Here is a 10,311-nt window from a genome sequence, read left to right as displayed (position 1 = left end):
ATCACCTTATGCTGAAAGTGTGCCACTGTTACATTTTAAAGTTTCTGATATATGTCTAATTATTATTTGATTAAAAATAAGAAAGGAGCACTTCATTTTGAGAAAGTCCATTACACTGAAGTCTCCTTCAAGTTTTTCTATTCAGCTTATCAACGGTCTGCTGTCCTGGTGAGGAAAGCAGCGATCAACTCCTTAACAAAGCTTTCCAGGTGACCTACTGTTTCTTTTTCTTTTTTTTTTACAGAAAGGTAAAACTGAAATGTGGGCTGTCTCAGTGCTATAGGCAGTTTGCCAGGCATCCGTATGCAATTAGAATTAACATTTTATAATCCCCATCTTCAGTCTCTCCCAAACCACACAAAGCTTCATGCCTCTTCCCAAATCTCAGCAACCACATCTTTCCATGACGCTGGCCAAACCCATACCAGGTTTTAGACACTAGAGAATGAAATGAGCTCATCCACCAAAAATTAGACTTGAAAAAGTTTGGCACTGGTTATCCCACTCAACCTCTAAGCAACTTAGGTGGAAGGAGGGAGTGCCTGGGCGTTGGAAGCCGGTGTGGAAGGAGGCTGGGACTGCCACAGCCTGTCTCTGTGGGCCTCCTAGAAGCTAAGGGTAAGGTTCTGGACAGAGAAAAAATTCAATTTCGGATAGTCAAAGGGACAAGGCCTTCACAACCTGGGACCTCCTGCTCCTCAAGGGCACGCCTGGGATGGGCAGGGGCCTACCCCCGGTTTTGGAAACTCTGTGGAGCTCTGTAACTAAAGAGTCCTGACCCCAAGCACTGAAGGGAAAGGTGGGGGTGGGGGGAGTAGAAAGAGGAGGAGGCGAGCGACTCGGGCCGCCCGGCCCCAGAGGCACCCCACCGCCCGCAGGGAGGGGCGTGCCAGAACAAGGGGGAGCACCGCGAGCTCCGGTTTTATCTCTGCAGTACTTTGAAAAGAGAAAAGAAGGAAAAGCCTCAGATGGTTAAACGGCCCTAAATAATTAAAAATTAAACAAAACCAAAAAAGAAGAGAAAAAAAGAAGAGGAAGAAAAAGAAAAACGCGTGATCGGTCGTCATTTAAATACAAATATACTTACAAAAATCTTACACAGGCTATTTACAATCATAAAAGCATACAGTCCAGGTACCAGAGTGTGAGAACGAGAGAGGCGTCTGTCTCTCTGTCCCCCCTGTGGCGGCTGGGCCCTCCAGTCCGTTTGCCCCCCGGGGACGGAAGCTTTTGCAGGAGCTGCGTTGTTAAAAGGAGCCTGCGAAAAGCAAGCGAACGGCTAGTGAGGAAGCCTTGAGTAGCCAGGTTTGGCAAGGTTTCCACGGGGCCAGCTTTTTGGGGGTGGCTGGGACGAAGCTGATGGCTGGGAAAGGGCTGAGCCCCCGGGGGTCTCAGACGGTGGTCTCTCCCTGTTTGCTGTTGGTAAGCCTGGTATAGAACTTCCTCCAGGAGTTGAGGGTCTTGCCGGACCAGATCCAGAAGCCCGACGTGATGCCCACGATCAGTGTCATAAGGTACTTGATCATGAAGACTGTGAAGTCTGGGCTCATGGGCGGGTGGGGCGGGGCGCCTCCACCCGCCTGGAGGTGGGGGCAGGGGATGGCATAGCTCTTGCAGCTCTGGGCCACCCAGCTGCGCTCCCACTGGTCCCGGAAGGCCTGCTCGTAGAAGTAGCAGGCGATGACGATAGTGGCGGGCACGGTGTAGAGCACGCTGAAGACGCCGATGCGCACCATGAGCTTCTCCAGCTTCTCCGTCTTGGTGCCGTCGTGCTTCATGATGGTGCGAATGCGGAAGAGGGACACGAAGCCGGCCAGCAGGAAAGACGTGCCGATGAACAGGTACACGAAGAGCGGCGCCAGCACGAAGCCGCGCAGCGCGTCCACGTTATTGAGCCCCACGAAGCACACCCCGCTCAGCACGTCGCCGTCCACCTGGCCCAGCGCCAGGATGGTGATGGTCTTGATGGCTGGCACGGCCCACGCTGCCAGGTGAAAATACTGCGAGTTAGCCTCGATGGCTTCGTGACCCCACTTCATGCCGGCTGCCAGGAACCAGGTGAGCGACAGAATCACCCACCAGATGGAGCTGGCCATGCTAAAGAAGTAGAGCATCATGAAGAGGATGGTGCAGCCCTCCTTCTTGGTGCCCTGCGCCACCGTGCGCGCCCCGTCCTCGGAGAACTTGTCGTTACACACCACACGGTCCTCCAGCAGGAAGCCGGCGATGTAGGCCACGGCCACCGCCGTGTAGCAGCCCGACAGGAAGATGATGGGCCGCTCCGGGTAGCTGAAGCGCCGCATGTCCACCAGGTAGGTGAGCACCGTGAAGAGCGTGGAGGCGCAGCACAGCACTGACCAGATGCCGATCCAGGTGCGCGAGAAGCGCAGTTCCTCGGGCCCAAAGTACATGAGGCCGTACACCTTGGTCGGCTCACACGGCGCGCCGCAGTCTTTCTCCCCCAGGAAGTGGTAGTTGAGGTAGGAGGGCACCTTGAGGGCGCGCGGGCACGAGAACTTGCCGCGCTCCGACGCGCCCGCGCCCCCCGGAAAGCCGCCGCCGCGGTGCCCCCCGCCGCCGTGCTGGGGGTTGCTGGTCCAGAACTCGGGCAGCAAGGAGGGCGTCGGCGTGCCCTTGTCCGACGTGTTCTGGCCCACGCACAGCTCGCCGGCGCCGTGCACCGGGAACTTCTCGCACTTGAGCGTGTCGGGCCACTGGAAGCCGAACTTGTTCATGAGCGCCTCGCAGCCCTGGCGCGCGCGCTCGCACAGAGAGCGGCAGGGCGGCAGCGCCTGCTCCAGCACGGTGCACACGGGCGCGTACATGGAGCACAGGAAGAACTTGAGCTCCGCCGAACACTGCACCTTCACCAAGGGGTAGAACTGGTGCACCTCGAGGCCCGCGTCCTCTTGGTTGGTGTGGCCCAAGAGGTTGGGCATGATGGTCTGGTTGTACGCGATGTCCGTGCACAGCGGGATGGAGATGGGCTGGCAGTAGCCGTGGTCCGGGATGGAGATGCCCCTCTCGCCGTTGTACTGCTGCCCGCTCTGCTGCTGCTGAGGCGGCGGCGGCGGCGGCTGCTGCCCCGGCCCGGGCCCCTGGCCCGGCCCCTGGCCCACCGCCTGCCCCCGGGCCCCCGGCAGCAGCGGAGCCTCCAGCAGCCAGAGCAGTAGCAGCAGCCGGCGCGCCAGGCGTCCAGAGTCAGCTCGGGGGCGGCGGCGGCGACGGCCGCCCGCGTCCCCGCTCCCCTCCGCCACGGGGCCAGCCCGCAGCGCCCCAGCGCAAAGTTCCCAGCTCGCGCGGCCGCCGGAGGCCCGGGACTTGTTAGGCGCCTCCTCTTCAGCCATACTTTCTCGGCTCCGTCCTCGGCGCCGCTCGGCTCGGGTTGGCCGCGGCGCAGCCGGCGGCGGCTCCCCCAGCGGCCGGGGAGATCTCCTCCGCGCCGGTGCCCTCCGTCGAGCCCAAGCCGCGCTCCGCCCGCTGCCCCGGCTCCCGCTCCGCGCCCCGCAGCCGCCGCCGCCGCGGAAACTTGCGATTCATGAAGCGTGGGCGGCGGGGAGAGCCCGGGCGGCTCCGGCGCGCCGGGGTCGCGTCCCGCCTTCCTGGCCCTGGGCTGTGCGGGCTCCCGGCTGGCGGCGCAGCGCTAGTGGCCGCGGCCCCGTGGAGCGCGCAACTCTCCGCAGCCCAGCGGCCTCGACTCCCCCCTGCGCCTCCGCCTCCTTCTCCGCCGCCGCCGCCTGACCATTTGTGTCAATCCCTCAACTCGCTCGCTCTCCTCTCTCGCGCGCGCCCTCGGACCGGTTTCCAGGCGCCCCGCAGTCTGTCTTTCACCAGGAGGGAGGAGCCTTGAAACCGACGCAGAGCTGGAGGCTCAGGGACCGTCGCCCAATCGCAGCACTGGCTTCCCGGCGCAAAGGGCGCCCGCTGCCTGCTTCCCCGAGCGAAAGTCGGCGAGCGGGCGGGAGGAGGGAGAGACGGGAGGAGGAGGAGGAGGAGGAGGAGGAGGACGAAGTAGTAGTGGTGGCAGAGGCACCGCTCCGGCACAAAGAGTGGCTTTGCTATGAAGCGGGACAGGCTTGGTTGCTTTTTCCTTTTGCAGAAGAAAGGGCGAGGACTGGTAGGAGAATGGTCCCATATGCCGTTGGAGATAATGAATAGGAGTCGGCGGACCCCGGGACTTAGCTTTTTCTTTTCTTGCGTCCATTTCCATGTTTGAAAATCCTGCTCTTAACGCTGGTTACAAACAGCAAACCGAGCGCTGCCATCAGAGCAGATGCCTCGGACTTCAGGAGCGCTTGGCTTCCTTGGAGTTCGTGTCTGTCGAGGTTTTGTTTAATATGTTGTTGCTCCAGTGAGTCCTGGAGCTCGCGGGCTGGGCCTGGCGGGCTTCGGACGCGCCGTCCCCCCGGGGACAAGTTGGCGGGGTCGCTGTCAAATGCAGAACAGCAGCAAAACACAAACACGAACTTTGACGGAACTGAAAAAAGTAAAGCCAGCTGCGCCGCCGTCCGCTGCTACTATCCATCCTTCTTGTAGTCCTTCTCCTCCTCAGTCAAGTCAGAAACAGAAGCAAAGGGAGAGCGTCTGTTACATATTTAGAGAGAAAATCTGGAGAACCCGGCGACCTCTCTTCGGGAGCGTCTTCGCTGCCCGAGCCCCCAGAGGTGCCTCGGCCCGGAGCAGAAGCGTCGCTGACCAACAGCCTGGGCTGCTGGGGAGCCCCCAGGAGCCTTCCAAACCCCGGGGACGCCCAGGAGCAGGGGCCGCTCCTGGGAGGGCCGGACCGGGCCAGTTAGGGACCTCAGGCCGGGCAGCAGCGCGGTGGTCCGCCCCCGGCGTGGGGAGCTGGGGACGCCAGTTTCCTAAACAACACAGCGAAATCTGAAAGCCAGAGAGCTAACTGCACATTCCCTTCCTAATTCCAAACAACACCATCCGTCGCAGCCTACTTTTATATTCTTGTTCTATGCGTAGGGTTGTGTGTGTGTGTGTGTGTGTGTGTGTGTGTGTGTGTGTGTTTAAAGGATGCTTTAACTAGGTGACTCAGTTTTATCAGTTAAGTGCCATTGTATTATTAATTCTACCTAGGATTTGTTGGCCTATGATTAGACTCTCAGGATACTTTTCTGCAGTTGTTTCCTATCTTTTGTTTATTCATTCATTCGTTAAATACACACTTAGGAAGCACGTCTTAATGCTATAAGCCATATTAGGTAGCAGAATACAGAGATGTATGAGATGTATGCCCAGCCTTACAGGAGGATGAAGTGCAGTGGGGCAAAGAAAGGTAATCAGTTATCCTGCCACCCATTTTAAAGCTGAATGGGCACAGGGGAAGCAGCCAGTCATTGGAAATGGGTGAGAAGTGTTCTGATAGGTGGGTGAAAGGTGCAAAAGACAGAAGCTCTGACGTGCTTAAATTGCTGAAAAGAGCAGGATGAGGAGTGAGTGTGGCTGAGATATCATGAGTAAGGCAGGAGAAAGTTTTAGTCTATACTAAAAAGTTTGGGTTGAGTAATATACAGACAATAGGGAGCTTTTGAGGGTCACTTTCTCCCACTTACAGGGGACGGGGGGGGGGGGGGCGGTGGGACTTGGGGGGTGGCTTCAGAATGACTGTGAAAGATGACTCCTGGGGCGCATGCTGTCACTGGGAAGCTTGACCATTAGTCTAGACATAAAGGTCACTACTTAAGATGGGTGGTACTTGTACCACGTACTAACAGGGCACTGTGAATTTCATCATCAAGCATGTTGGTGTCTCTAAAGAATGTACAGTTGTATCTCTACCTGTTAAGCCAAAATGACATCTGTTTATCTCAGATACATATATTATTGTTTTTTCAAATATTCGTGGATGTAGTAAATTCATGAAATATATATTTGTTTTAAAGTATTTCTGGATGCCTAGTTTTTTTATTTTTCTTTTTTTTTCTTCCTAGTATTTCTTTTTAAAGAAAATGCAACAGGTACTAAATGTTGTATACAACATGTATTATATATGAGTGTGTGTATGTGTATTGACAGTAATTCCTGAAAGATTTTGATATTGAAAAAGAGATGTTCACTGAGGTCTTTTGAGCACTCACAGTCCGTAATTGTTCATTTTACCTTCCAGCATCCTGGCCCACAGTATCCCAAGGACACTTTTTCTCTAGCCTTCTGCCCTGATGCTCATTCTTCTGCTGAGAATATCCCACACTTAGAAACTTTACCAAGACATATTCCTTCTACCACCCCTTGCTTGTAAAGGCTTATCTGTCTTGTGGTCCACTCTCTCAAGGTCATTCTTGGTGACTGGCTGGGTGAAAAGCGAATTGATTCTAATGTGTTAGTTACCAAGTATCACATGCATTAAGCATCCACCAACACCACTGCTCCAAACCCTCTTCTCCCCCAATGGATGGGGCACAGGGGAAAAAGGCAGAATGTTCAGTACTGTTCCTCAGAGTAGGTGACACTTTTTTGCTTCAAAAGTTGTTCTATTGAAATTCTTGAGCTTATTTTACATTCCACTGGGCAGTGAAGTTCACTAGGAAGGAGGCTCAGCAATGCCAGCAGAGTTAAAAGAGAGAGAAAGAGAAGTTGTTCTTGGGGCCCCCTGGGTGGCTCAGTGGGTTAAGCTTTTGCCTTTGGCTCAGGTCATGATCTCAGGGTCTTGGGATTGAGCCCCAAGGTGGGCTCCCTGCTCAGTGGGGAGTCTGCTTCTTCCTCTCCCTCTGTCCCTCCCTCTTATACTGTCTCTCCCTCTCATAAATAAATCAAAAAAGAAAAAAACATCGTCCTTGCCGGATTATGGAACTGGAAGGAACTAAAGACATCATCTAAGAACGAGTTAATTTTCTCCTGTTTACAATGAAAAATACTAGGCTCAGAAATGTTAAGGGACAAACTCCAGGTAAACAGCTTGTTTGGTTTGAATTTCATTAGATGTTTATTTTAGCCCTTTCTATGTTCTTTTGAGTAGTTATCATTCTTTTATTTTTTAAAGTCAATTTTCTGTAGTTCTCTCTCAATAGATTGTGTTAAAAAAGACCTACAAAGAATTTTTTTTCTGAGAGTTGTCTTCCAAAGTTAAAAAAAAAAAACCCTAGATTTTCTATTTATTTTATATCAACCCAGTATTTCATTTATTAAACCTATGTGATATAGAGGAAGTTATTAAAATCAAGAACAGTTCAGAGTTGTAACCAATGACAATTAGTGTTATGGAAAGTCTTTTGGGGAGGTGATGCAGGCTGTGGATAACAAAGTGCTAGAAGAGAAACATGAGCAGCATATTTTTACTTTAAAATATATAATTTTCTCAGGATGTGGAAAGGTTTGAGATCCACAGATAAAAATGACCAAATAAGTATGAACTACTATGAACTTTGAAATTAAAATATTTCAATTAAGCAAGAACTATAAACATAACCCAGTTCCTCCTTGATATTGGTTCTTCAAGCTTCAGACTCTGTCAAGTTTTCTTATATCAAAGGTCTTGTTTTATCAGGCCTTTTCCAAATCTTCTGAAGTTTCTCCAGACTGCTTATGTCAGGTTGAATGTGGATAATTACCAGGGCTAGAGATCCAGTTCCAATTACATACAGTTGAGTGCACATGGACACGCAAGCAGTTAGGTGAATGCTCCACATGCAACCTGGCGGACCTTGAACTCTTAGTTGAGTTGTTTTGTTGCTGCATTGTGGGTAGCAAGCTTGAATTATCTTTGTTGAATAACGGAGGTTATAACACTGGTTAAGACTATATTTTTGAGCATCTATCATATGTATTTGGCATTGTTTTTCCTAAAGCACGCTATATACATTGCATCTTGTCACTTAAACTCTACCACTCTTTGAGATAAGGTACTAATTATTATCTTCTTTTAATAGATGAGGAATCTAATACTCAAAGTAGTTAAGCAACTTGTCCAAGGTTCTATAGCCAGTAAGTACCAAAGTAGGCCTTGTGTCTAATCAAACTCTATGGACTTTCATTGAGTAACAGAATATGAATATGCTACTCCTAAAAATCATAGAAGAAAATGTGGTTTCTGAGATGTGCAGATCATGGTGATTCCTTAGTATTTAACATAGTTTTCTATACCAGGATAATAGGATAACACTGTTGGGACTCAGATTATAAATATTTTGCTTGACACTTGTGCTCTGTGGAATGGAGTTTGAGAAGTGCTGGGTTACACTTAATATAGTTTGAAACTTTAAGATTGGACTCTCACGTCTGTATCACTTTTGTCTGTCAGGAGTTCATTCTTTTCTTTGAATTCCTAGTAAAGGGAATATTGATTGGTTAGGGAGATGATAATGATAGAGAAAACTCAGACTATGCTATTCCCTCCTATCAGAGAGGCATCACCTAGGAGTCTATCATACTGCCTTTGCAGAGACACTGGAGGTTAGAGATGCTGCCTAAGCTTTCACCCTAGATCTCTACCTTATTCCTTCTTGAAATTCCAATCCAAGAATTTCTGCATAAGCTAATACTTATCTTCCCAAACATCTGTATTCTTTTGCAACAATTCTAAAACTAAGTGTCTTTTCTTTGTTCCTTTTTTTTCCTTCGTTCTTACACAAATCTGTTCTTGACATTGGTGGGATAGTTTTTGGATTCATTTATACACAAAGCCTCAATTTATAAACTCTCTTTGCGAGGTCCATCTTTTAAAAATATATATTGCTTTTCCTAAAACAGCTTATCAAAAGAGACAATTTGATTATCTTGACTATTATCTTACAGGGCACTTTTAAAAAAGATTTTATTTATTTATTCATGAGAGACACACAGGGAGAGAGGCAGAGACACAGGCAGAGAGAGAAGCAGGCTCCATGCAGGGAGCCTGATGTGGAACTCCATCCTGGGACTCCAGGATCATGTTCTGGGCAGACACTCAACTGTTGAGCCACCCAGACATCCCTATTATAGGGCACTTACAGCTGACTCATAGTAAGATCCTAAACTGACTTCTCTTTTGAGAGTCAGCTATAATTTGTTATAATGTATATTTTAAATAGACTCAAAAATTTAATATAGAAGGGAATATTCAGTAGGTCTAAATATGAATCATGGATTATTTGTACTCACAAACCTCATTTAAAATAAATAGAAGTATAGAAGGAAAGAGAATTCACATCATTGAATTATCATCAACAAGGTAGGATAATAATTACCCATATTTGTCCTGTAATTCAAAGATTAAACTATAAAAGAACACTTTGCTAAATATATTACTTAAATCTCAGTTTCTCCAAAGCCCCTATGCAAAGAGCTATCTCATGACTCTGCTTTAATTAGTCTGTTGTTATACAATTGGAAATAGTGTATACTCTGGGAAAACTTTTGCAAAACATATAAGCATTTGTATTGGATTTAAAATGTAGTCCTTCTGTGAGGCCTTAGGCAAGAAATATAGATGATCCCTTGTAATTAAAACCTTATGTTTCATGAGCTGAAAGAGGCTTCTCTGATTGGCTAAGATGTGGGGAGCAGAGTTTAGAATCATTTGGGTGCAGAAAGAAGTTTTTAAGAGAACAAGTAAAACTTGTGCCTCTGTAAGCAAGCCTTTCTGCTCTCATTTCTGGACAACTTGACATAAGGGAAATGACTTGTACATCTTTTAAAATCATAGTGTAATCAATTTGGTTTTTTTTTTTTCAATTTGTTTTTTGTTTGTTTGTTTGCCTTAACCTGAAATCTTCTGGCCAACGGTAACATGGAAGTCAATCCGTGGTTTCTAAAGAATTAGTACAAATTCTTCTTAAAAGAACATCTTTGGGACTACGATTAAGACCAAATGGAACATGCAACCAGGCATTTCATTTCAGATCTGACATATCTTTGGCCGGGGAGTAAAGAAAAGCACCAGGCTATTTGTATTTTATTAGACATCTAAGGCTAAAATGATCCTAATAGTTGAAAAAAGTAAAAAAGAAAAACACCATTTTTCCCCATGAAAGTTGTCATTATATCATAGTACCTAACTTAATCTTCACAACAATGCTGATTCAGATAGCAAGATGATGAGCTTCAATTAAGATGCAGAAATGGAAGCTTAAGACATTGCCTTGCTCAGGGGCACCTGGGTGTCTCAGCTGGTTGAGTGTCCTACTTTGGCTCAGGTCATAATTTCAGGGTCCTGGGATTGAGCCCCACATCAAGCCCTGCACTCAGCAGGGAGTCTGCTTCTCCCTCTCTCTCTCTCTCTCTCTCTGCCCTCCCCCTGCTCTTGCTCTCTCTGTCTCTCTCAAATGATGTCTTAAATAAAAGACATTGCCTTGCTCACGTAGTCTGTCAGTGGGGAAGCCACAA

General features: G+C 48.9%; 1 protein-coding gene across 1 annotated transcript; it reads right to left on the bottom strand.

Annotated features, from left to right (window-relative positions):
- Positions 1–220: 220 nt before the first annotated feature.
- FZD1 (frizzled class receptor 1) lies at positions 221–3,532 on the bottom strand. The gene has a single exon (XM_026003735.2). It carries the CDS (start codon positions 3,345–3,347, stop codon positions 1,392–1,394), a length of 1,956 nt encoding a protein of 651 aa, XP_025859520.2. The 5' UTR covers positions 3,348–3,532; the 3' UTR covers positions 221–1,391.
- Between the last annotated feature and the right edge of the window lie 6,779 nt (positions 3,533–10,311).

Source organism: Vulpes vulpes, chromosome 7, assembly GCF_048418805.1.
Source record: "Vulpes vulpes isolate BD-2025 chromosome 7, VulVul3, whole genome shotgun sequence".
NCBI lineage: Eukaryota > Metazoa > Chordata > Mammalia > Carnivora > Canidae > Vulpes > Vulpes vulpes.
The sequence above is the reverse complement of the archived record's forward strand: the minus strand, read 5'-3'. Positions and strand labels throughout refer to the sequence as shown.